The sequence below is a fragment of the Odontesthes bonariensis genome, chromosome 16 (assembly GCF_027942865.1).
Source record: "Odontesthes bonariensis isolate fOdoBon6 chromosome 16, fOdoBon6.hap1, whole genome shotgun sequence".
Classification (NCBI taxonomy): Eukaryota; Metazoa; Chordata; class Actinopteri; order Atheriniformes; family Atherinopsidae; genus Odontesthes; species Odontesthes bonariensis.
The window spans coordinates 11,553,008-11,580,731 of record NC_134521.1 but is presented as its reverse complement, the minus strand read 5'-3'; the positions used below and the strand labels follow the sequence as shown (position 1 = coordinate 11,580,731).

The following is a 27,724-nucleotide window of genomic DNA, read 5'->3' as shown; positions in this document are numbered from 1 at the left end:
CACCGTGGGTTCTCCCAACACACTCGCAGAGACAACTTCTCAAGGGTAACTCTTTTATTCACGATGACCGAGGCTATAAGGCAGAATGCAGGAGACGATCGCTGGTTTCCATGACTCTGGCTTCCCTCCGTTCCGCCGCTTCTGGTTCTGGTCATCTCTCCCTCTGCCTGGGCCAGCACGCTACTGATAAAGGGGAGAATGATTAGCCGACGATGTGCAGGTGTGCCAATCATCTCCCCTCCCACCGTCCTCTGAGCCCTTCCCACCTCTCCTCTGCACCTGATGCACCAAGCCCCCTCCACAGTAAAGATGGTTGCACCATGGACTGGCTCGAAGGCTGATGAGATGAGTGGTAGAGGATACTTGTTTTTAACTGTTATCTGACTTAAGCCCCTGTAGTCAATGCAGGGTCGAAAGGAGCCATCCTTCCTCCCTACAAAAAAGAACCCGGTCCCCAGAGGAGAAGACGAATGGCGGATTATGCCGGCTGCCAAAGACTCATTTATACATTTCTCCATCACGTCTCTTTCAGGTCGAGATTATTATATTATATAAACAGCTGGAGGGTAATGGGGCCCCGGGAAGGAGGTTTATGGCGCAGTCATTGTAACATGCCGCGTTTAGGCAGTCGGTATATAGTTCTGTAGCAGCATAGACGTGCCTTTCTATGTTGTTACAGCTGCTTGCCATGAGTGCTGCTTGCAGCCAATCAATGAGGTGGTGACTATAAAAGCGCCGGTCCTTCCACAGGTGCCTGACAGGTATGGCTGCCCGATGCTTCATCGCGGTGCTTGTTGTTTTTCTGTGTGCTCATGGTGCTTGTTGTGCCATAGGGTGACTGCTTAGGTGCTGCTCCCTGCCCCTGTGTATGCTGCTGTGTGGGTGAACGCCAGCGGCGGTAACCAAGCTCTCTCTCGCCCTCCCTCCGTTGTTGTGTGTGTGGGTGTACGTGTGTTGCGGCTACAGGTATGTTTGTTTTTAACACGCGCCACATACGCTGATCATTTAGTGCTGCTAATGGCGTTGTTTTCTACAGGGTACCGCAATCGGCTCACTGGAGCTGCTGCTGCTTTGCTTGGTGTTTTAATTGCTCAAACTTCACCGCTCCGCTTCTCTGCTGCTCGTCCGAAGCGTTTGCGTTTTGCTGCTGCCTCACAGCCGCCTTGTCTTTGTCTGCCTGGCCTACCTGATGATTGGAGTTGGTTTTAAACTTCTCTTTTTTAAATTGTTTGTCCTGAGTTGGTAGTTTATTTTGTTCTTTTACTTTTGTTAGTTGTGGTTTGTTATTGACTCAGTTAATTACTTTTTCATTTGTTTTATCTATTTTTGCATTTTCTAATTTGTCTTTCTTTTACAGTTTCTGGTGGCCGGTGGTGGCCTCCCCCTTCCTGTTTTGTTTTGCTGTGTCTGGGAAACAGGTCTACGTTATAGTGTGTCTGGCAAATGGGTGATTTTGGTTGTTTTGCTTTATTTTGGAGTGCCCTTTATTTGCACTAGCTCCTGTCCACTCACTTGGCCCCAGCATTTATTCAGTTCTACTTTTGTGTGAATCCCTTTTTAACTAAGTTTTTATAAATTAATAAAAGTTGTATTTTAAACCTTGAACCTCGTCTCATGCTGCCTGAGTGACTTACCTGTGTGCCTTTAATATTGTAACCTAATTCTCTGGGTGCAATTCCCAGGGTGGCGTTGTTGGTTTTCCTTGTTTTCCCTTTAGTTAAGACTAGTTTTATTTAGTTCCTCCCCTTCCTCGCCACAGTTCCAGCCGGGAGACATCTGTTGGTCTGCAGTTCTCTTTATTTACAACTCTGCATTACACACACCTATACTTCCTGTCTGTCCATCCCCTTCTATGTTCCCTACTCAACAGGTATACATCTGCTCTCGCTACAGTCATAAGGTCGGTGTGGAGGCAAAGAGAGAGCTTTGTGCTTACTGAAGACTGGAGCTAAATCATGATAGTCAGGCGGAACCAGGGCCAAGTCAGGAGGGTCTACCTCATCTTGCCAGGAAGATGTTGTGGAAGAACGACTTACATGTGACGAAGATGACTGGAAGTCCGCCAGGGAGAGGTGACTGTAAGCTAGGGGCTTGGGTCCAAGGGAGGTTTCCAAGTGAGTTCCAGAGAGTCCAAAGATCCTTGGGGAAATCCAGAGGGAGTTTGCAGTTGGTGCGAGTTGGAGGACGGACAGGGTTTGTAGGGTTGTTCACAGGGAGGAGGAGCAGATTACGCCAGCCGTGGAAATGGATCCAAGAATCCAGTTGAGGTTGATGAGGTGCAAGAGATGACTGAGATCACGAGACAACGGGAAGGTAACCTTGATGAGAAACACAGAGGGGTTAAGTCTGCAAAGTCTAGCTTCATAAGCGAAATCTGGTTCAACCAGGAAAACACAAGGAACGGCTCCGAGTACCATGTATGGCTAACACCCAGGCACCGAAGGACTGGCAACCTGCTCCTCTTATCCTGCTGCTGCTGATTCTTGACAGGACGCAGGTATGAGCAATAATCCCCTGACCGTCCTCCAGGTTGGCTCCAGGACTCCCCGTAGTGGAGAAAACAAAAACCCAAACCCCAGCTTCCTAACAATTTGGTGAAAGTTTAATCTCCACTGGCAGTTTGTTCCCATTTGTTTGCAGCATAACAGCTAAATGCTGCTTCTCCATGTTTAGTCTGGACTCTGGACTGGACCAGCTGACCTTAGTCATTAGAACTAAGAGCTCTGCTAGGTTTATATTCTCTGAACATATCACAGATGTATTTTGGGCCTAAACCGTTCTGGGATTTGTACTTTTATAGAGAAAAAAGGGATGCAAAGAGACAAGATACAATAATGCTTCTTCAGCTAAAGAAATTGCTGTGATATGAATGATTTGTAACACTTTTATAGTGCAGGCTCAAATCATTAAAACATTTATTTGAAAAGAGTTATTGATTCTTCATCCTTCTGTCGTTAGAAACAAAGTTTACCACCCTGGCTTGGGTAGCCTCCATAGATGACATATGTTCTGTTGTTTGCATGATTTCTAAAGCCCATTTTCCCCACACCCATCAGCAAAAATATTTTTCCTATTGCTTTAGAGAAGTTCTTATACCTGGATATTCACAGGAGGTATTAATGCCTAATAATGCGTTTCCTGCCGCAGTTGGGATTATACTTTTCATTTGGATGTACTGTTTGTACTTCATATTGTCCACATACAGCACATGTGCCCAGGGTGTAACTTTCACCCGATAGCAGCTGGGATAGACTCCAGCCTCCCTGTGAGAATTAATATGACAAAGCTGGTTTGGAAAATGAATGAATGAATTTGTGAATGAATGTTTGGTGCACAGTAAAGTGCTTGAAAATGAATAAATTCTTTCATTTTTTTGTTTGTTTGTTTGTGTGTTTGTTCTCTGCTTGTCTGCTTACAGGTGCTCCTGGTGCTTCTAAGGCTGGATTCCCCACAAAAGCTATGAATTGTCTTCAGTTTTGTTTTTACAGGTGTAGCAGCTGGTTGTCTGATTTTTCATTGTTTTTTATGTTTGTCTCTTCATGTTTCTGTTCCTTTTTTTCCCCTTCTTCGCTCTCCCGCTCTCTCTGTCCCCTGGTCCGGTTCGGTACTATCACACTATCACATCATGTTAAGTGTTGTAACAAAAATAAATAAATAAAAATGAGGAGTTAATGGGCATCAAGGGGAGTGTAATGAAGGTAATGTTCATTACGGACTTTGGGTCACATGAGTAATGTCTTAAATAACGAGGCACAAACAAATTGTCATGTTTTATTGAATATGTATTGACAGCATGTGGGTGTGCAGGTCCTGTGTTGCCCTCAGCAGGGAAGGAGGGGGGACCAGGCCTGTAAAAGGGAAACATCCAGTTTGTTAGTAGCCTGAAGGCTCTGATAAGTATACATTTAGCTGACGGATGTGAAACTGTGAATATGCTGTCTTGTAATTGAAATGTGTGTAAGTCACTCACCTATGTCTCCTCTCCAGGGTGCTCGGGCAAAAGAGTTCCTGCAGCAGTCTGCAGCATTTGTACGATCCGGGTCATACCATGTGCTGATTGGTGTAGGGGGGAGTGCACCAGAATCAATGATAGGAAGTATAATTGATGGATTTAGTACTATTGTTTCAATATACTAGGAAGTATAATTGATTGTTTTTTATAATAGAGGGAAATGTATTTTAAGGTTTTTGTGTGTTGTTTTATGGGGATGGATAATGGGAGGAGCAGGAATCCCTTAGGGGTTCCGTTGGTAGAGCCTGAGTAAAATATAAGGCTGCCAGTGGTACCACACTCGAGAGAGCTTCCCGATTGTTAGTAATGCTGCTAGGACCACAGTGCTCCTGGTCCGGAGTATGCGTCGATGTCCAAGTCTGTCTGATCTAAATGTTGGTGAATAAAACACTCGGTTGGTCCAGCACGACCTCTGCCTCAAGCCTCCTACCTTGCATATCCAGTCGCTACATGCCCATCCTCACAGGGAGCTTTACATTCATAAAGCTTCCCTGGGCATAGCAAATGTGTTTGGCATAAACAGTATTAAGATTACAATTCTGCTGCCATAATGCTGGACAGGACAAGGGTTTAAAAAAAAAAAGAAAATGAATAAATTCCTTTTGAAACCTTAATCATGTCATGTTCAAACTTTTAATATGAATCTTGGGTAATCTTCAGTTTTAGGAAATAGTTCAAAATTGATTCTATTATAAGTTTTGGTAACATCAAAAATTCTATTCAATATTTTTGCATGTGCTAAAGCCAGACATGAACTGGGGCCTGCAGCAATTTTCTGATGCTATCCGGGGCAAATTGCCACGCCTTGAGTGTATAAGTGTGTGTGTGTGTGTGTGTGTGTGTGTGTGTGTGTTTGTGGACTCGTTGATTTGTTCAATGCAAGAAATGACATGAATCCCAGAAACACACAAGCACAGATGTAGGATGTTACTAGGTTACTAGGGTGCCTAACACAGGTTTGGCTCATGATCATTACGATAGGAAAATAATTACCACAGACCAGTCTTTGCACAGGAGGCCCCTGGTATTCGTACAGGACATGGTAATGTGGAGTTAACCATAAATAACACTGAAGAGGATCAATAGAACATTAGGCTCTATTTGTACAGTGTAACAAAGTTATTCCATATCCAAAAGAGACTGGTTTGTTTAAAACCAATTGAGAAATAGAGGGTCTGACACAACAATGTCTTTCCACCACTGTTGTTTTAGGTAGGAAAATAAATGGGGGCCGTCCTGCGATACAAAAATAAGGACAAGACGACTGCACCACCTCACCCTCAGATACTCTATATCACAATATACTTCTCAGGGTCAGAAAACTGGCATATTAAAGTAAATAAAAGATTCTGTATTAGAAATATTTGGGTGTGAACATTTTGTAAGAAGATGTAGGTTATAGTACTTTGACTATTTGGTAATGCTCCTCCTGGAGCGCTAACTTTTTTTAAACAGCCTTATTTTGTTTGCAAGAATAGTTTGAAATCACAAAGAAGAAAGACCTCATACAGTTTTCTGTCTCAGACATGGCAGCAGTGTCTGTGTGGTCAGTTCACTTCATCCCATTTAGACTCGATTTAGATTTAGTTTACTGGTTATAGTTAGAAAGTGCAGTTAGAAAACTGTATGTCAGACATAAAGGAATTGAGATATTTATTTTTCAGAGCAAACTTGCACAAGTGAATTGTTTATTTTCAATTTCAATTCTCTATAAATTGAAAACCATCTCAGACCTTTTCAGTTCTAACATCTTGCCTTGTAATATGTATACTGTGCACATTCTGTCCTATGTTAACAGTTAATAGTGAAAGAATGTCACACTTCTAGATTTAAAAGCAACGGTGGCACAGCAACTTAAACTTGCTGATAATAGTTAATTATGATGAGCAGATAAATGAAATGAACATCTGTTAAATCTCATGCACTGACTGGTGTACTTCTGCTTTATTAACAAATTATTTTAGCACACAATGATATACACTTTGTAATAAATTAGATTACATGTACAAGCTCACAGTAAAATGCAGGCAAAACAAAGAAAAAAATCTTAAATAAACAGGAACTTCAGGGACAGTTAGATGGTATTTTGTTGCTCCCAGTTCATTGTGGCTCCTGAAGTATAAAAAAGAGCAACATAGATAAGGTGAAAAGTCAGGGAGGACTGCATGTATTTAAAGCAGTTGTACAGTCAATACGATTATTACAAACAAGTTAAACATCAAACAAAAGCAGTTGAACAGTTTTACCAGTTGTGTCTAGTGCATCCTTGTCAGACCAAGAGAAGTGTGGTGAGGGCAGAAAAGTGTTCCTGTGTTATGATCCAGGGTTCAGTGAGGAAAAAACAACAGAAAATTCAGTCTGGCATGATATGAATTCAGCACTCCACATCTTCTTCTTGGCACTCGCTTTTCTGGTCTATATATTTTTTAGGTAAATTAGACCTCAAATGTGATGAAACAACATGGAAGGACAACAGATTCTGCATGGATTTCCTGTCTTCTCAGCACCATGCAGATACGTTCCCACGGTAACATCCCATCTCTCAGCTACATCATTTGCACTTGTCTGCTTTTTCTGCTGAAAAGCCTGAAGAGTCGTTTCCTTATGAACTGTGTACTCAAACCGTAGATTGTGGGATTAAGGAGGGGTGGAAATATCAAAAAGTACAGAGACAAGAACAACTTGGTATGGTAAGTTAGGTGACTATTGTCAAATCGACCATGTGCTATTTCAAAAAAGCATCCAATAGAATAGTTAATAATAGCTAGTAGGTGGGGAGTGCAGGTCCTGAAGGCCTTGAACTTGGATTTACTGAATGACAATATACAAATCCTCAGAATGTGTGAATATGAGTAAAAAATCATGATGAGCTGGGGACCTGTATAAAGAACTACAGACAGTAGGCCAATTATGTTAACAAGAGAAGTATCTGTACATGCAAGTTTTACAAGTAAGTAGTTAACACAGTACACCTTTTCTATGATTCTGCCACAATACGGCAACCTAAGAGTGAAAATGAAAACAATCAGAAATCCCAGCACAGGGTAAAGCCACATAAAAACAATCAGTTTAGCTATCCTCTGTGACATGATTGCATGATAAGACAGTGGATGACAAATGGCCACATACCTGTCGTAGCTCATCACTGCAAGAATTGTGAATTCAGTGATGGCATATGTGTGTACAGCAAAGATCTGTATCTGACAAAATGAAAGGGATATTTCATGTAAGGGAGACAGTATGTTGACCAGCAGTGCTGGCAATAAGGCAGTGCTTCCATACAGCTCATTCACAGCCAAATTACACAATAGCACATACATTGGCTCATGCAGGGATTTTTCATGATGAATCACTTCAATCAATAAAACATTCTCAACAATGATGATTAGATATATAATCAGGAAAATGCAGAAGTACATTGGCTTCAAGTCTTCCATTCCATAGTATTCAGTCAGAAAAAAAGATGTCACGACAGACACATTTTTCATACTGGCACAACTTGTGTCTTACCTGTCTTACCTACATTTAAGTGGACAGAGCAGCAGAATCACTTCCACTTTATATTTCTTCTCATCCGAACAAATTCACGTGTCCTCGTCAATGCTCAAATGATTTCAAAGCATCCACACAGCCACTGATTCATTTATCAACATCAATAACAATAATATTTTCTACACCATCGATGATGTCATCGTTAGACCCCAAAAGATTTCTGTCTATGTTGCATCAGCTGAACTTAACATGTGGAACACCAACGAGTGACAGGAACTCTCAGTATTTATTATACCTTGAAGCTACTTTGGTATTTTAAATTCAGTGGTTGCAAGGTTGGTTAACATTAGTCACCTTTTCCACCAGTAAAAAGAATTGCTTAAAGTAGCATGCTTCACCTCTGAAATATATTTAATTTGTTGCTTCACATTACTTTCCAAACACTGGAGCTTCACAGCTCTTCTGTGTAAATATTCCCTGCCTTCAGTGTTTCACATCACTCAATGACAACACTAAATTATTACTTTTTGGACAGAAGTTTGAAAGTCAGGAAAAATGTTTTTGTTATGTAACAAGAATGCTTCTCTGTAGATTTAAGTTTTACTTTAGGGTATTGCTCACAAGTCAGGTCTCACTCTCATTATGAGGCACTTCATAATTGCTTCCAAGGGGATGTAATATACTGACCACTAATGAACATGTTTATCCTGTAAGCTGCTCACTGTTTCTCTATTCCAAAAACAGTGAGAAAGAATTCCACGTAGCAAAAGTCAATTTAAATTCAAATTTAAATTCAAATTGAAATCTGAAAACTGCAACGGCTTTCAGAGAAGTTGAGACAAATGCAGGTGATGTTACGTGATACATTTAAGTCCACACCACAGAATCTACAATAAGCATTACTTTCAACATATCAAGAAATCCTTGGCTTTATGAGATTAATAACATCACAAGAAGCATCATCATTTAACACTAGAACTACCAGGATTTTTCTGCCTACCTAGAAGTACCAGAGAGGGGTCATTTGACCAGGCGGCTTTTACCGAATACACTAATCACTCATTTTGTTATGGTAATGAGGCTGTTAGGGGCCGTGTGTGGGGTGAGGGGTGAGGGGGTCACACCTTACAGTGGTAACAGCCAAGACAAACAGGGACAGACAGCTTCTTCCCAAGGGCTGTCAGCCTCCAAAATCACCACAGGTAAATAGCAACTTGCATGAAGATATCAGCAGCAAAGACAGATAGCACAGTTTGGCGGACAGTGTGTTACAGTTTTTCTCCATTGGTTTGGCTCATTTCTTGAAACTGAGATGTCATTCTCAAAACATGGACAAATCCCAAAACTAATTTGCAGTTCCTCACAACAGAATGGCATTTATCATTGCTTTCATCAAATTTCAAATGCTTTTGTACATGTCTCAAATCATTTAGTACATCCTTGCAAATGGCTATGTACAAGTATCCTACAGTTAACACAATCAGCTTACATTTAGTACAATTTTCAAATGAATGTACCTTGCTGATCTATCCCAATTGGTTATCTATCGCAATTGTTAGATGGATAAATACCAGTGCATGTGGACTACTGCTTCATTTCCCTCAAGAATTTTGTGGTGAAAGAAGCTCCTCTCCAAGGAACGAAGATGCAGAGATACAGCACTCAACCCACATTTCCACAACAAAAGGAGTGTCCGCAGGGGGTCCAAAGGGTCAAATGACCCTCTTGTGGGTCTTTTAGGTAAAAAGGTCAATTGACCCCTCCGTGATAGTTCTAGTGTTAATTGACTTCATTACAGGGTTTTGCCTTCAACATCCTTCTACAAACTGTTTTGAGAGCATTGGCCTGAGAATCTTCTGGTAATCTGTATAGTCAAGTCAAGTTTATTTTTAGAGTGCATTTCATGTACAAAACAATTTAAAAGTGCTTTACATAAATAAAAGAATTAGAGCGGGGAGTAGAAGGAGCGTTAAAATACATAAAATCATATGAAGAGAAAGAAATAAAATAATTAAAATGAATTAAAATGATTAAAAACAAGCAACAGCAGGTAAGTTCAAAGATATCGTGCAGATTTTATGCTTAGACACATGAGAAAAGAAATGTTTTAACCTGGATTTAAAAATGTCTCCATTTGGTGAAAGTTTAATCTCCACTGGCAGTTTGTTCCACTTGTTTGCAGCATAACAGCTAAATGCTGCTTCTCCATGTTTAGTCTGGACTCTGGACTGGACCAGCTGACCTGAGCTCTGCTGGGTTTATATTCTCTGAACATATCACAGATGTATTTTGGGCCTAAACCGTTCTGGGATTTGTAAACCATCAGCAGGCTTTTAAAATCTATTCTGTGACTGACTGGAAGCCAGTGTAAAGACTTTAAAACTGCTGTGATGTGTTCAGATCTCTTAGTCCGGGTTAAAACTCCAGCAGCAGCGTTCTGGATGAGCTGCAGATGTTTAATGCTCTTTTTGGGAAGTCCAGTTAAAAGAGCATTACAGTAATCGAGTCTACTGGAAATGAATGCATGGATGAGTTTCTCCTGGTCTTTTTGGCAGAAAAAAACCTTTAATTCTGTTGATGTTTCTGAGATGGTATAAAGCTGCCTTGGTGACAGCTTTGATGTGGCTGCTGAAAGTCAGATCTGAGTCTGTATACTCATGAAATTTGGGCTTAAGAGAAAATAATTATTCCAAACAGGAGGGAAATTAAAATAATTCTCATTCTATGCCCCACAGCATTTATTTATGATGCATTTGGACATTTTGATCTGTTAATGTTCACTTAGTATAATTTTGGTTTACCTTAAGCACAGAAATACAGCTGATAGGTTGAACAGTACAAAGATCCAAACACAGTCATTGGATATAACTTACATACTTCAGAATTAGACATGAAGCTGTGGTTTCTAATTGGGGAATATAAAGCAACTTGTGTGTATCCTATTAGTCCAACAAACATTTCTTTGGACCATGGGAGGAAACAGCAGCACGTGGAGTAAACCAACGCCAGCACAAGAGGAACATACAGACTTTAGACAGAAAGGCTCCACATTACTTGCTATGAGAATGTGCTGACCCCGACAAGCATTTACCACCACTTTCCAGCCATTCAGCGTGTCACATTTATGAACAGCCATGATTGTAGGTAGCTACTGCACAATATTTCACTGAGAGATAGTATACAGTAGATGTGTTGGTACTGAACAGATATGATACAAAACTACTTTGGTAATAAGGGGTAAATGCTGCTCTTTCACAAAAAAAAAAAAAGACTCACAAATTGTATGGTGATCATCAAATGTCAAGATTTTAAACTCATTACATACTTATTTTGGCCTAGTAAAATCAACACATACCTGCCTTTTATTTGTTTGAAACTGTCACAAAAAATGTTTTCAACCATCAAAATCACACAAAAGGATGTAGGTTTTTTTTTTTTTTAATTTTCTGGAGACTGTCATGTAAAAGACCAGAGTTTGAGCCACATATATCCCAACACTTTCTTAAAAAATACAGCATGGTGATACATGCTCATGCTGTTAAGTGCAGTGAATTTGACTGTCATGGCTGCAGTTTCTGAGAAATTGTAAGAAGACTAAAATATGTGAATTTCAAAACTGTTTTACTCTCAAAATTAGTTTGCAGGATTCACCAGTGACATACTTTTATTAAAAAAAGGGATGCAAAGAGAGAAAATACAATAATGCTTGTTCGGCTAAAGAAGCTGTGGTATGAATGATTTGTAACACTTTTATAGTGCAGGCTCAAATCATTTAAACATTTATTTGAAAAGTGTTATTGATTCTTCATCCTTCTGTCGTTAGAAACAAAGTTTACCACCCTGGCTTGGGTAGCCTCCATAGATGACATATGTTCTGTTGTTTGCATGATTTCTAAAGCCCATTTTCCCCACAACACTCAGCAATAATATTTTTCCTATTGCTTTAGAGAAGTTCTTATACATGGATATTCACAGGAGGTATTAATGCCTAATAATGTGTTTACTGCTGCAGTTGGGATTATACTTTTCATTTGGATGTACTGTTTGTACTTCATATTGTCCACATACAGCACATGTGTCCAGGGTGTAACTTTCACCCGATAGCAGCTGGGATAGACTCCAGCCTCCCTGTGAGAATTAATATGACAAAGCTGGTTTGGAAAATGAATGAATGAATTCGTGAATGAATGTTTGGTGCACAGTAAAGTGCTTGAAAATGAATAAATTCCTTTTGAAACCTTAATTATGTCATGTTCAAACATTTAATATCAATCTTGGGTAATCTTCACTTTTAGGAAATAGTTCAAAATTGAGGCTATTAAAAGTTTTGATAACATTAAAAATTCTATTCAGTATTTTTGCATGTGCTAAAGCCAGACATGAACTGGGGCCTGCAGCAATTTTCTAATGCTATCCGGGGCAAATTGAGTGTATAAGTGTGTGTGTGTGTGTGTGTGTGTAGCGTGTTTGTGTGTGCTATGTGGACTCGTTGATTTGTTCAATCCAAGAAGAATCCAATGGCATGAATCCCAGAAACACACAAGCACAGACCAGCTGGATCTCTGGCAGCCAACACAAAGTACCCAAATTCAGAAAATTAGGATGCTAACTAAGGAGCTGACTCATAGATGGTCATTGCAGTAGCTCCAAAATGCAAAGATTGAGCATTCTACAAAAACTGAAGCACAACCAAGACACAATAATGGTCACATGATTTTTCAATCACTTGTGCAAGAAGGTCAGAGAGCATCAGAAGAAGGACACAAGGTGAGTTGAAGGGGCTGAACAGCTGCTAAACGAACCACTGGTGGTATTAAACCATTCACACTGGGATGCCCTTCACAATTCAAATAGCAAGAAGCTGCCCCTGAACTTATATTTGATCAACTTTGCTTTTAGACAACACCTCCCAAAGGGTAGTAGGGAGTTCTGAAACTATTGTATGCACTGATAAATGCTGCAACAGCAGGTGGAAGAAACAAAATATACTTCTGCACATGCAAAGCTGGTACTTTGTTGCAGAAAACTTTGTTTATCTAGCTGATGTCAGATGTCTCTGTATTTTCATTATAATTTATTTCTAAGGTCAGAATCTAAAGCTTTCCTTTACAGGCGTAAGCAAAGTGTGAATCAAACCAATCCAAATCTAAATACAGATTTGTGTGGGTGGGTACAGGAGCTACTTCAGGTCACATTCAAATGCAAAGTGTCACAAATGAGTAACACATTAGAGGCCATTAGTTCACTTTGCATTGCTATTCCTCTGGAAAGTCATTAGCTCTACTCTTTTGCCCCAGTCGAGACCTCTTTGGACAGCACCTGGAGAATATGGATGAGGGCATAGGGAAATGCAGTAATGACTTCCCTTCGGAAAACACTGATGCAACAATGATGAGACTGTGTTTGACCCTCAGATAATGTAAATTACAACCATAATTTGCTGTAATCATTATATAACTTATCAGGTTAACTTATAAAAATGACCTTAGACTATGTAGGCACAGGACAAAGATTATTTTCTTATACTTATCTTTACTGTATGCAGCTTTTCATAATGTCCTAAATTGCAAGAAAAAAAAATATGGACGAAAAATCTGTGAGCTCTGCTTGATCTAAGGAATCCAATAGATCATGTTTTGGAAAATTGGGCTCATGACAACACCGCTATTGATGGTGGTGCTACAACACCTCTATGGCTTCCAGATTAATGATGATCAGCCACTGTGAACATCTGGCTTTGATCTTCTCATCTGTAAAAGCCATCCAATTCAATCGTCACTGGAGATGGGAGCTTATTTAAGGTTGTGATGATTCCTTTCAAAGGGCCTCCATTATTAACGAAGGGCCAAATTTTTCAAGTTGTCTGACTTAAGAATATTTAAGCAGTATTAAAGCAACATCTGAGAAGTGTGGAAGTCTTAATGTGTTTAACGTGTCTCTGTGTGTTTCTGACTAATTTTGAACTATATAGATATTCCTTATGCACATTTCAAGGCCCAAAAATGCCCAGAGCACCAGTGGCTGAAATACAGCTGTACACAACTTGGGTTTTCTGCCCAGCAACCACGTATTGCGTAAAGCTTTATGGTACCAGGTCACACAGTAACAACACAGTTTCACCATAAATGTCTACCTCCATATAAACATTTGAAACAAAACAGAACAACACAGCACTTGCTTCTTGCCATTTATATTTTGTCCTGTAACATTCCCCCACCTTTTCCAGTGGTTTATGTTGGTGTCTTTGACAACAAACTCACCTGTATGGCTGTTCATGTTCAAGGTTGATCTGAAGATTTGTTTTTACAACAGTGGTGATACATCCTGGGACTGCAGCAGAGGGCCCAACAGCAAAAAAATGCCAGACTCTAGTGCTACTTTGATATACTCAAAGATTTCCATGTTGTTGGACTCCCCCCTTCTGTGCCCATCCTACTTGTATTAGGAAGACAATGGCCTTTGTGTAACTGGAGTCTTTAGAGGGTTGAGCATCCACAGTTTTGGTGTTTGAGGCATGAAGGAGCCTCAGCATTATTGGTTGAAATCCAAACCTGAGTTGTCTACGTACGTAAAGTGTGAGTCTGGGCAAGGATATGATAAGATTTCTGATTTCTCTTGGCAAATAAAGAACAGGTGTGCTAACTGAGCCCTTGTATTTTTGTCTTCTTTTTAAGGGTGTTGTTTTGTTTGAGTTATGTGGTTGAAAACTTCCTCCAACAGGCTCCTGTCAGATGAGATGATCCTGGAAGTTTGAAACTCAGTCAAGCATGTGACACAGACTTAATTTTTTTAAGTCTAGTTAATGATCAAGCTGGCCAAACCTATTTCTCAAACCAGAGTATATGAAAATGAAATCTAGAGAGAAAATTTGGTTAATTTCTTTTTGAAGAACTGGATCCTCTCATCCTTGCCAACATTGCCTCTTTGGCCTCTGCAGGGAAGCAGAAGTACTATAGGCTTAAAAACCCCCAAAGAAAACATCATGTGATACAAAGTGTATTTGTAACCACACAACACGAGACACCGTAATGTTATATATAGTCTTAAACAAACGTCAACAGGCTCCCTATTAGAGGTGCTCTTTAAGACAGGGACTTCAGTGTTTAACACCAACTCACTGAGCCCGCTAAGATGAGCACAATAACTCAAATCCATCATTTAAAGTTGCTTGGTTCAGCAAATGTGTCCTCGACCACAGAAATAAATGGCTTGGTGACAGTTTTTGAGACAATGCAGATTTAATTCATGGATGGGGTGCTTGTGTCCTAAAGGGAACCATATGGAGTTCAAATGTGCATGTGTTTTAAATCAGATGAGGAAAGGTAGTTCCTTGGAAATGTCCTAATCACTCATCCCATGACAGGTTCTGGTCATGGGTTGGGAACAGTGATGTAGTTTTCTTTAATGTAATTAAGAAAGGCATGTTCTTTTAAGGATGCCTATAATTCTATAATAAAAGACCTAGTGACCAGTCTGGTGCTTTATATTAACTTCACTCCTCCCTTTTGACCAAGCTAAAAACAGACCCAGAGCAACCTCTCATTTTGGAGCAACACCATCAGCTGCAACAATGTTTTGGAATCGTATAGTCGTTTTGTCAGTTCTCGCTGTCTTAATGCTAAATGGTAAGTTTGATATCATGTCTACTTGTCTATGTGGCATTTTCTGCACATTCTTGCACTTATGTGTGATATTTTAACTTTTTATTTTTATTTTAACTTAAACAAATCGCTGTTATCCTTTTTAATCTGTGATTACAGTCGTTGAAAATGAGGCGGCCTCCTTTCCTTGGTCTTGTCCCAGTCTCAGTGGAGTGTGTAGAAAGGTTTGCCTGCCAACAGAACTGTTCTTTGGACCTCTTGGCTGTGGGAAAGGCTTCTTGTAAGTGTTAACCTGGAGACGAGTTAAGTGAAGCTATTCTGTACATGTTGTTGATCATGAACTGCAACACATTGTCTTTTTTTTTCTCATCATTAGGTGCTGTGTTTCTCATTTTCTATGAGGAAGGCAGGTCTTATCTATCACTGCAGTCATTCAGTCATGCCAGAAGACTTGCCAAGCGTAAAAGAAGATGAGACACAGATAAAATCGCTGTGGAGGATTGTAATTGGCTTTTAAACTGTGATGTAACATGGTGGACATTGTAATCTTGAATTAATTTTTTTTTTGGCTAATTTTAATGCAGCACCAGATGTTGGAACTGGAGTAAAGCGTTGCACAAAACTTCTCTGCTTTTTGTATTTTTTAATGCAATTTTAGAGTATTTGTCATAGAATAGAATGTGACTGCACTGTGATCTGCAGCTAGAGATCTTAAAATCTTGTCTTTTAAAACCTGTGGACGGATGGAGCCATTTAACACCGATTGTGATTCACATGCATTTACTTTTGTGCATTTCCTTAAGAAAGTTACTCAGGTATGACTTGTGTACAAATCTTTGTTGGACGCTTTGATAACATATCTCATGGCAGACAGCTTTCTCAATCTGACCCTAAAAAGTTTTAAACTTTTGCGAGCTTTCATGAAACACTACACAGGTTAAGTAAATTCCTGTTTGTGTGGGACATGATCTTATGATGTGATCTCATGCACAGTCAGAAAGTGGGCCAAAACAGCCGAATGTTGCTGTTACTGTGACCAGACTGGGTGTGGCATGTGATTCAGTTCACATTTGCAGCATCAGATTAATTAAAATCACTGTTTAATGACTCAATATATGGCTCTTCAAATCCATTTTTGGCCTACTGAGGAGGACAAGGAGACTTATTGTATTTAGAAATTCTCTCAGTATCTCCTATCTGTGGAGCCTGAAGCTGTTCATTGTTTGTACTCAGTTATGGAGCTGTGTCTGACTTCATTTGGGGATTATTTTTTCATTTAAAAAACCAGCCTAGGAATTATTGTTTTTAAAATTCCTTTAGATAGAAATGCGGTGACTTTCAGACATTAATTAACATGAACAAATTATAGTGTGTTCATAAAAATAATTTGTTTTGTCAAGTCCTCATTTTCTTCAGCTTTTTCTGCAATTTTTCAAATTTCAGGTTAATTGGTGCTATACATAGATAGAAACCAGCAACTTGGTCCTTCATTTAAAAATGTAATGGATTATTGGAGGGAATTTGATGTAGAATATTATCAGGTATCCATGACTTATTCTAAAGTAAAGTTATAAAAGGCATTGATTACTCCAGGAGTGTGTGTAATGCTTTTCCACCGAGAATTTGGCATGTTTTCTGTTTTCTTCCGGTTTTAAATTCTTTTTACCCACAATTGTTTTAATATTCCTCTATTGTTCAGCCAGGATTTATAAGGAGGGTCCTTTATTCTATGGTGTGGCAGAGCTGCTTCCAGTCAGACTAAAGCTTATCAGAGCGAAGCCTCAAATTGTTGATTTATTTGCTCAGGTCAGAGTTTTTAGACTCTTTGTAGCCCATTGATATGGTCATGAATACTGAGCTGAGCACACTGGTGGGGAATGACCACAAATCGCCCTTTGGGACCTCCCATTTTGCCAGGAAACAGTCATCAATAACACTATCAAGAAGAGAAGGGAATGTTTATTTAGAATTGCAATCATTTCAGATTTCACAAAATTTGTCACACTGTCTGAAAATGTAATTTGTGTTTTAGGACACAGGGTTTCCTTTTTATTGTGCATACAAACACACAAATAACTGCATGCAGGAAAACAGCCAAACAACAAACTGTCCCAAAAGAAATTGTTTTTAAGAGAGGTGAAGCAAACATATGGTTTTCATTCAGAAGAAGAAATTTGTGCTGATGAATGCAACGATTTGTCTTTCCTGCCCTTTTCGTGGTTCACCCCGAGACAGGGTTGAACCACAGCAACAACAAATTCAATAATAACAAGATGTTGATTAAATGCACTTCAACAATACAACGCAATCCTTAACAAAAAGTAATAAAACCAAGGCCGACTGAATTGGGATAAAGCCAGAAGGTAGAGGTAAGGACAATAGACTGAATCAAATCAAGATGGAAGATGGAGAATGTGGTCAATAGTTTGAGAGATTAGGAATGACTTACAATTACAGTGTCTGAGGAACAGAAATCCTGCTCGGGAGTATCATATTCACCTGCCAGTAGATAAAGAATTTAGATAAATGACAAATAAAACACCATCATATTAGCCTACCGCAAAAGATCTTCAGAAAATGCTTTTTTGACATAATACCCATTGTATTTTCTCGCAGAATATTTTATTTATACCAACAAAAACATGATATTATCACTATTATTCTTAAATTATTTAATGATATATTTACTTGATGATAAACTGAAATGCATGATTTACAAAGGCAGCTGTCTCTCATCAGCTGTGGATCAGTGCCTGTATAAGCAACTCTTTGACGTCAGATGAAGAAAAAAAGAAACTTCAATTAAATGTTTAATTTAGTAACAAGCAAATGAATTACAGTTATCCAAATGAACAAAGTGTCATTTTAAAGTTGATACCATGATTGAAGCAGAAAACTAAAGGACTTTCAGGGTGGAAAAAGTACTTTATATCAACATATAGCTTATTTTATTGTAAGCGATGCTGCTTTATGCAACAGCGCCTGAAAACAGAAGCTACTGGAAGTAACTGGAAGTAAACCCCACTTTTACTGAAATGACAAAAGACAGAAAAGAAAGAAGATGTTAGAGGAGACAATGAACAATCTTTGCATGTGCTGGCAATACATAGCTGCAGGCATAATAAACTACTGCATGCTGTATAGTACATGTGTGTTCCTCTTGTGTGTGAATTCCTTTCTGAGCAAGATCAACTCAAGCTAGGAGAAATTAGCCACTGCATGGTGTACACATGGTCTACACAGTATTCTCTACTTTGGTCAGACGAAGCAGAAATTCAGCTTAATCAGCACTAGAAGCTGAAGCAACTGTGAGTACATTGATCATTGGTGTCATTTTAACTCCCAAAGGTAAGCAAAGTAATCCAAGGGAGTTAAGAAATATAGAAAATGGTGTGGTTTTCCTTATCACGCTGACCTTCATACTCAGGTGACACAAACACTTTTCTGTTACAGAGATACAGACACGTGGCATATTCTGAAGGAAGTTGCTGAGAAATTAAGTCTTTGGTCTTCTGATAAAGTGTGCAAGAAAAAAAAGAAGAACTTGTCCATACAAGCATGATGGCACATTATATTGATGTCTCGAAAGTCAACAAACATACATTTGTTCATTTCAATATTTATTTTCAAAAAGAAATAACATGTAATGGTACATCCAGCAGTGGCTTTTCCTTAACTCTTAATAACTCTTAACCGGCACATAATTCCTAAAGTGTCTACAGACTAGCAGCCTTTGCATGGTTGTTGACTAAAGTCAACTATTTTGACTTATTAAAAACATATTTGGATATACATGTAAGCTTGTACTTCTGTATTTGTGTCTACTTGCTCCATGCTATCTCTGAGGAATCCTTTCTTTAAAATACGAATATTTAAATTCATACCCAAATAGTTTTTTGCCCTTATCTATTTGGAACTTAATTGAGTTTAGTAGAAGTTGGATATGAATCAATGTAACAGATTCAAACATTTAGTAAGTGTTATAAAAGAGATCAAACCACTTGGGGGCAGTGCTAAAAAAGACAAGAGGGCCTGATAAGACTGCTGATTTATCTGTTTTCTATACTCTCGGTTGTATTGTGTATCATTAATTGTAGCTGCTCTGTCAACCTTCTTCAACCATTTATACTTAAAGGTAACTTCCTCATTCCTACAGCATTTCAAGTAGTAGATAAGCTCTTTAACATTCCAGGCCTTACAAACAGGAACTCCAGCTGGAGAAAAATTGCCAGTTGATGGCAGTCTGTAGCTTAGAAAAGGATCTGACTGAGTCAATTTACACCATTTGAATACAATGAAACTGGTCTGTATGAATATGTGGACACCCCATTTCCTCTGGATGTCTTTAGTCATTTACTGTTTTCATGAAATTTATCCTAGATCCACAGTAGGTCAACTGTCCTCCTCAGGCTCACTATATGTTCTCACTCCACATTAAACCTTGACTACAGGCTGCAACCTAAAGTTTAAAAAATTGGCCTCAGTGAGGCATTAATGAGAGATTTATTTTATTTATAGATATATCTTTCACGAACCGTAATAAAATGACGAGCATGGTTTCTGTGGAGAGCATTAGTCTTGCACGGCTCGAAGTTTATTGCTGTTCTTCACTCCGGCCGCGAGTGGCGCTGTGGGTCAGAATTCTGTTGAGTCAGTTCCCATTCACAACATGAAGAGGAAGTGGAGCGAAAAGCAATAACAAACTTAGCAGTAGCAAGCTAACGCAACTTGTGTAAATTTAGCATTTAGGTTGTCGTATTTCCTTTACGTCGGATTTATTTGTGGTTGATATTGTATGAACTATGTTTAAACCGATCTAAACGGGCCATTTAGTAGTAAAGAGACGACACCTTAACATAACTGTTATTTAAGACCCGCTAACACTCGCCAAACGTCAGCTAACGTGACGGTAATCCTTCCTGTTTTTTGCGTAGTTTTTTGGGGGAGTTATGCAATTAATGAGAAAATAGGTCGATATTGTAAAGGAAAACAAACTAATTCATCTGAGAAAGTCCAGTGAGGCGACGGGAATTTTTAATTAAAGCCCTCAAGGTACAGACATTAGCAAGACACTAAAGGTAAGTAGCTTCACGAAAGAACCTGATGACTTGTGATAGCGGTATGATACGTTATAACGTTAATCGAGCTTCTTTATGAATATCTACTTGCAGTTCAGTGGTTTAGAATAGTGGCTTATCAGAACAAAGGTTAATTAATTGATTTCACAGAACATAATGAGAAAACATTAGCTCCATACATGAGCAACCATATTTATAATTGCGAGATTAACAACTCAGTCTAGCATTTCACTGCCGAGGCAAAAACAATAACAAAAGGTACGACGTCCATGAAATATACAGACAATGTATTTCAGTATGTTTTACAGTATCAAACAAGAAAAGGCATGTTGAGTTAATAGCTATCAAGTTATCCATGTCACACTGAGCAACATGGCCACTCCAACACCTGGTTACTTTGTAGTTACATGGGAGCATTGTTTGGGGATACTAAAAGATATATTTTTTTCTTTTTTTTTGATGTAATCATTGATTTAACCAAACATGGGTTGTGGTAAAACGTACCACAAAACTTGTTAAATTAGCCAAATATTTTTGTTTTTGTTTTTGTAGCACATTGACCAAAGTGCTGCACAAAGTCAAATGTTAAAAACTCTTTTCACTCTACTAGTAGACTAATGCATTTTGTAGTTGTTTTTTTTCATTTTTTTTTTTTTTTAAAGCAGGAATTGCTTTGTGCAGCTTTCCTGCACAGACTGCATTCAAAAGTCTGAACAGTCGTATTTTATGGACAAGAAACGGAATAAACACAATAACAATCCCTTTCACAAGTTCTCAGCTTCGATTTGCTTTGCCACTCCATGACCATAAGTTCACGTGCAGCCCAACCACTTCACAGTCCCTTGTTTGCATATCATTGTGCAAATTTGCATAAATTTACCTCCTGAGGGGTCTATTTGCATTAGTATGTTAATGTAAAATGCAGCATTTTCCTTCTGATTGAAGGGTTATTGTGATCTTGAAATTGATCTTGAACATTTTCTTTTCTTCTCACTTTGTGTCACTGTTAAAGTATAAGCCTAATCATAGTTAAATAATACAAATACACAGCAAGAAGAAGAGCCACTTTAAGCTTTGCAAACAAAATGTATATATTTTTTAAAATTCTGTGAGAGATAAAGGTTAGACATGTTTTTTTATATATATATATATATATATATATATATATAAGATAAGTGGGACTTCCAAAATAAATGAGGAGACAGAGCTCAGACTGACAAGAAACCAGTTGAATCACAGCAATAAATCTTTAATTTCTGATTGTTTCAAAACAGGAGCAATAAAAACAACCAAAAATCGTGTGGAAATGTGCAAAATCCTGGTGTTTCTACTTCAAAATAGCTGAGAAGACACATACAGTTTGTTTTGGGCGAGTTCCAGTTTGAGAGATTTGACCTAGTGTGACACGAAAGCAGTGAAATCAGAGCAATGAAATGCTAATCTCTGATCTTTTTACAGTGGTTATGTCCTAGACACAAATTAATAATCCCCAAACCCCATAGAAATGTACAACATGGACAGATTTTTGTGTTGCAGACTTCCTGTTTTGCTGGCTGATCTGAATGGTGAAACATGTCCGTATCTAGAGCAGTGGTCATCATAACAAAATAGTTTTAGAGTAATAAAACACTAAACTCCTACTTTTTTCACAAAGGTTAAGGTCTAAAACACAAACACAACACAACACTCCAAACCTCATAGAAATATGTAACACGGACAGGTTTGGTGTTCGTGTTTACTTGAGACTAAGCGTGTCGGTGCCAAGTTTCTGGCAAAAACAGACAAGGAGGAGCAACAGTCTTCAGTGGACCGAATTTGCCTAATCAGGTGGGAATTAGTGGTAATGCAACAGACCCAAACTGAAATAATCTTTTAGCTTCTCGCAAACCAGCCCTTGGTCGTTAAGTTCTGGGTGCTGTTGATTTTAGATGGTTTTAATGCTGTTGGCAGCTTTAGTCAGACTTCAAACAAGGAAAGAAACATGGAAATTGTCAGTTTCATCCAGGTGAAGTGACTTTGTTCTTGTTATTGTGCAAGTTATTACAGTTACCTGAAAAACTGTGGCGATGTGTAGTGATTCCGACAGGCTTATTTGAATATCACTCAGTACTGATGCTTGATAATGAAATGTCAGTGTTTTATGTTTTCCTCTGTTAGGGCAACTTGAAACGACAAACGATGCCAGACCTTGGTGTGTGGTGTATGGGGGCTCAATTGAGTATCATTGTACTGGTTTTCTGCAGCATACTGGTTCCTTCACCCACACATGCATATATATATGTTGTAAGTAAAACTGGTATTTTGATGATAGAATTTTATCAGCTTTATCCACAAAGTTATCTTCCATATTCTGCTGAAACATATGTCGGCTTTTACTTAATACATATATTCTCTTGACAGCATTATAGAAATATGACCTCCTTTCTGTTTGAGGACCTGCCTGCTGTGTTTGGATCTCCACTTCCTAAGGATGGATTAATGGTGAGAGCGGAGTTTTGGAGCAAGACTCTGCCTGAAATTGATTGATAACATTTATTTCTCTGAATGTTTTGTGCTTGTGTTTGTATGGCAGGGAATTTTGGTGGCGTCTCATCCCCTGAACGGATGTATAGCAATGGACCCTCCTCCTCCATTGCCGCCATCTTATGATGCCAACACTACCAAATTTGTCGCTCTCATCAGACGCTATGATTGCAACTTTGATATAAAGGTCAGCAGTGAATAACATGGTATTATTTGTGTTGTCATTCCAGTGAACTTGGCTAACACAATGAACTGGTTTCAGGTTTTGCATGCACAGCAAGCTGGATACAGCGCTGCAATCATTCACAACATGTATTCAGACGCTCTGCTCAGTATGAACTACAGCAACGGTAAGCGAATATGAAACGCGTACAATTTCAGTTAACACATTCACACTATCTTGACAAGTGACCTGAAAGTTTTAACGATCATGATTACTTTTTTTTCTCCAGACACCATTGCAGAGCAGATTGAGATCCCCTCTGTATTCACCAGCTTTTATGCTTCACAAATCCTCAGGAGTTTGATTAATCCAGAACAAGGGTAAGGAAACATACCATTTTTAGAATGTGATTCTCAATTTGGTAATTGGAAAAAAAAGACTTAAACAAGCCTCAATCCGTCTCAAGCATTAGATTTGAACTTGACCAACACTTCCTGAATTTTGATGCATTGTTTCTCTCTTGATCTGCAGGGTCTATGTGATCCTCAAGCCAGAGTTCGCTTTTCCGCTATCATACTACCTGATCCCTTTCACTGGGGTAGTTGGCATGATTATTGTTGTGATGTGTGTGATCTTGGTGAGTTTGTATGACATGACGACAGCTTCTTGACTAATTAGTTAGTGTTTAGCACATTCTTTAAAATCCCTTTTTAGGGATTATGTGTAATTCTTTCCTTACATAGAATTTGGACCATGCTTGCGACAGACAAGCTTTTGCTTTCCTTCTTTGTGCTGTAAAACAATGACCTCATTGTATTTCAACAAAGCTAGACCCAGCTGAACCTCCTCTCTGGCTGCTATGTTTAGTCACAGTATCGTTGGGGTAGTTTGAGGCAACAAAAACCTATCTTTCTAAATCAGCTTCTGAGAATGAACTGTGAAAGTTATCATAAAAAAAACTACTTGTTAATTGTTGTGTGTCAGTATGTGTCTCTTACCACGAGTAACACTGACTTTTCCACTGTTCAGATTATAAGATGTGTGCAGCACAGAAAAAGAATAAGGAAAAACCGCTTGACCAAGGAACAACTAAAGCGGATTCCAACACACAAATTCAGGAAAGGTAACACGATTGTTTATGTTTATGTTTATGCATTTAGCGTACGCTTTAATCCAAAGCGACTTGTAACGTATTTACTGTCACTGTTGTGTTGTTTTTTTAAAGTAACATTTTCCAAACTGTTTAAAGCTTTTTCTTAAACTATAAATCAGTAAAAAAAACAATTGATGTATTTGAATATACGATCTTTACCTTATTTAGTTAGATTAATAAATATTTTTTGCTGTATTACAGGTGACGACTATGATGTATGTGCAATCTGTCTGGATGAATATGAAGAAGGAGACAAGCTGAGAGTTTTACCTTGCTCACATGGTAAATATTTCATAAATGTTGTAAAACCTCAATCTTATGGAACATTGACTGGTTAATTGTTAATTTTACTGTTATCGATACACAGAATCTGGTGTAACTATAACTCGGTGCTCTCTATATTGTTGTTTACGATGCACCCCAATGTTCTGCAGTGCGATTAATGCTTTAAGGAAATTTATTCACCCAAGTTATGCATTTCAGTCACCATAGCTTTGATTTAGCTGTTGTTAAAATGTTTTGGTAGAGCTTTTCTAAGTTTCATTTATTGTTTTTCAGCCTACCACAGCAAGTGTGTCGACCCGTGGCTCACACAGACCAAGAAGACTTGCCCTGTGTGCAAACAGCGCGTCACCCGCAACAACCCAGAGCACTCGGAGTCTGATTCGGACCAGGAAAGCGGAGGCCGTGGAGTGGAAGAAGGAACAGAGGGTGATGCAGACTCAGAGCGCACTCCTTTGCTTCGGCCCTCCAACCCTGGATCTCCGACAGGAAGCCCAGCGGCCTATTCAGCCACCACCACCACCATTACTGCCCAGTGCCTGGTGTCCCCTGCACACTGCGACTCCCCCATCCTGGGCTACTACTCCCCACAAGAGGCCACAGAATCAGAAAGTGATGACCCCGGAGAGGAGCAGCACCACAGTGATGATGACACCGCCCGGCTCATTGGTAGGGATCGGGTGGTGATATGATGGCCTGAACGTGGCTGCAGTGAGATTACCGGCTTTTATCTGAAAAAGGGCGTGCCGTTACGGCGTGTTATTTTAATAGTTTCCAGATTTGTGGTCAGCTCGGCGTTTTTAACATAACTTCTACATATGTTGATGAAAACAGAAAATTTGTCAAAGCAACACTTGCATTGATCAGTTTCACCAAAGTCCAACGCTGAGCATCGGTAAACTCTACACTTACTCCTGTCCTTTGTTTTACTTTTTGACTTGGTTAGCAGGCCATTAAAGCAAGAATGTAACTGGATGAAGCCTGTGTGCTTGAAGTGGCTGCGTGAGGTTCTCTCTGCAAGCTTAAAGTAAGATTGAAGGCTCGATAAATCTTAAAAATGATCACCCTTTTTTTTTTTTTTTAACATACTTTTCCCCCTGATTTTGAGTCATTTCCTAACAAGCACATAGATGTGGAGGGAAATGCTTTTTCTTCATTTCGTATGACTTAACTGGTTTATTTCTCTCGTAGTTTTTTTTTTTAACTTTTCTTGTTTAACAAATGATCCTATAATAGAATATAACTAAGATTTTACACATTTCTGCTGCTTTTACATTGTGGCTGATATTACTCCTGGGCAGTTTAAGGAAAGTATTTTTAGCTTTATTCACTACGTCAAGTTGAACAAGCTCAGGTTTATGGCAAAATTAAAGGTCAGTCGGTGTTGTTAATGAAGAACATGGGGAGGAAATAATGGGTTTTTGTCTTGTAAATTAGAATCTCTTGAAATTTTTCTTTGAATCTGTGAAATTTAGACTCGTTTTTTTCTTTTTCTTTTCATTTTTCATACACAACAATTAATAACTCGGTAGTAGTGGGACCCTGGAGGTATTTATGTAGGATAAAAAAAAGTACATTGCCTTACATTAGCCTTTATGTTCATGTGTACGTTAAATGTTTGAAATTAGAAGGGACAAGATTGATTTTCCTTTTGTTTTTTTTTTTCCTTTTTGTTGAGCTGCGTCTTGTTCACCGGTCTGAGAGTTTGCTCCACATTTGATTTTACTATAACAGGCAAGAATGACACAACTTGTTTTATTCAGGTTTAGTGCTTGTATGAAGCAGACGGCGAGCATCGTCCTGCTTTGTTTGCATCTGACCCAGTGGACAAGCTCAGCAACAGTCAAAGTAGATTTGGTTCGATCCTCCTCTTTATGAGATGTCTTTTCAGTGGTCTATGCTCCTGATTGATTTGAAGAATAGTGCAGTTGTTGGCCAAAATGTTGCACTACTCCAGATAAATGCACACTTTTATGTACACTATTTGTAAAGGTGAGAAAGTTGAACTCCTGCTCAAATGAATCCACTGCCTGTTCACTTGGCCCAATGCAAATGTGATCAGGGTTTCTTCTGTGGTCATCATATTACACTCCAGTACAGTCGGGCAAAATCTGAGGTCAGAATGGAACCTCTGTAGGAGAATTAGTGCAATATTTTAAGAATAATTTTATAATCTGAAAGAGCATGTCCTTGAAATTTAATGTTGTCTGTTGTTCCACGAAACGCTAATGTAAATACTTTCTTTGATTAGGAGGGTAAAAGGGGGGCAGACTGTAAAATGATGACATTCCACCTTCATTTCTCACTGCTGATTGACTCCACAATAATAAAATTAGTTTGGGACTGGCTGGCAATAGTTTGCGTTGTAAAATAGAACAACTGATTTCATATTAACAATAATGCTTCAAATATCTTTTGTACTGTACCTTTTATGTCGTTCCAAAGTCTCGGCTTTAGAGACTGCTGATGGAAACAAATGGAAATATATAATCCCCAAATGTTCTTTTAAAATGTGCCTAGATTATCAAACAATACATGTACAGTGTCAAGAATAAGTTTCATGTATCAGGAGAGTTGAGAATCTATAGGAGGTCAGTTTGTGGAAGGTTACGTTAAATGTTTTATTTGTTGAAGAAGACATTGAAAATGCGTCGTGTTGCCATTTGTTTTGATGAGAAGGAGTAAGTAATCCCTCTTGATAAAGTCTTATTGACACATAATTCTTGATAATAAAGCCACTGTGAAAATAAACTGTTCGTAAATGAGTGTGTTTTGTATTAGCTGTTCTATGGTTGAATGTTTTTATGTTTGTTCGAGCTGAGGAGGGCGACGTTAACAAGTGCAAAGAAGGATTTTCATGCACAAGAAACGCCAAAACTGCACCCATGTTGCCGGGACAGTTTGAGACGCTGACCTGTAAATGTTGATCTGCTGTTATGACAACACAACAGATAGAAATAAAACATCAGGAGAAGTTTCTGGATGTAGATTAATAATTCTTTTGCTGGTCAGAGTGAGCTGAGCCAGATCAGATTACAGGTGGTCTGAGTCTAATGAAATAAAAGCAGCTCGCCAAAGAAAAATCTCTGCTAATGACTTCATGTCCTTTCATCCTGTTGGAGTTGACTAATTAGAGTTCGGACACCCTGCTGTATTAACGCTGTTTCAGACTAATAGTTTTGCTAATTAACACTTTACTTGCAAAAAACTATGACATAATCAAATAAGGAACACACACTATAACACTGAAAGATGGGTTTTTTATTACTTAGTTTGATGTCATAAATATAGACTTAATAGCAGGCTGTTATTCATACGTGTGTCTTTATCAGAGCTTTATCCCTCTGGCTGTAATGGTTATTCATTAAGACTGCATTTATGAATACAGTTCTTTTAATCCTTTTCAGTTTCAGCTTTTCA

At 38.7% G+C, this 27,724-nt stretch overlaps 2 protein-coding genes across 3 annotated transcripts; one reads left to right on the top strand and one right to left on the bottom strand.

Moving 5' to 3' along the window:
• Positions 1-6,558: 6,558 nt before the first annotated feature.
• LOC142401927 (olfactory receptor 52D1-like) lies at positions 6,559-7,449 on the bottom strand. Its single transcript, XM_075487379.1, has one exon. The coding sequence runs from the start codon at positions 7,447-7,449 to the stop codon at positions 6,559-6,561; it is 891 nt and encodes a 296-aa protein (XP_075343494.1).
• A 12,322-nt stretch (positions 7,450-19,771) lies between these two features.
• On the top strand, positions 19,772-27,055 carry rnf167 (ring finger protein 167). Of its 2 annotated transcripts, none has more exons than XM_075487855.1 (10): positions 19,772-20,183; positions 22,341-22,466; positions 22,584-22,664; positions 22,756-22,893; positions 22,969-23,056; positions 23,159-23,249; positions 23,401-23,506; positions 23,899-23,992; positions 24,224-24,304; positions 24,581-27,055. In XM_075487855.1, the coding sequence occupies exons 2-10, from the start codon at positions 22,362-22,364 to the stop codon at positions 24,994-24,996; spliced, it is 1,200 nt and encodes a 399-aa protein (XP_075343970.1). In that variant the 5' UTR covers positions 19,772-20,183; positions 22,341-22,361; the 3' UTR covers positions 24,997-27,055. The 2 variants fall into 2 exon arrangements, with proteins under 2 accessions (XP_075343970.1, XP_075343971.1); XM_075487856.1 differs by having other exon boundaries at positions 22,318-22,466.
• The last annotated feature ends 669 nt before the right edge of the window (positions 27,056-27,724 follow it).

Coding starts and splice junctions, on each gene's coding strand:
- LOC142401927 (XM_075487379.1), bottom strand. CDS start 7,449: ATGGAAGACTTGAAGCCAATGTACTTCTGCATTTTCCTGATTATATAT.
- rnf167 (XM_075487855.1), top strand. CDS start 22,362: ATGCCAGACCTTGGTGTGTGGTGTATGGGGGCTCAATTGAGTATCATT. Junction 22,894..22,968: donor ATTGCAACTTTGATATAAAG/GTCAGCAGTGAA, acceptor AACTGGTTTCAG/GTTTTGCATGCACAGCAAGC. Junction 24,305..24,580: donor AGTTTTACCTTGCTCACATG/GTAAATATTTCA, acceptor ATTGTTTTTCAG/CCTACCACAGCAAGTGTGTC.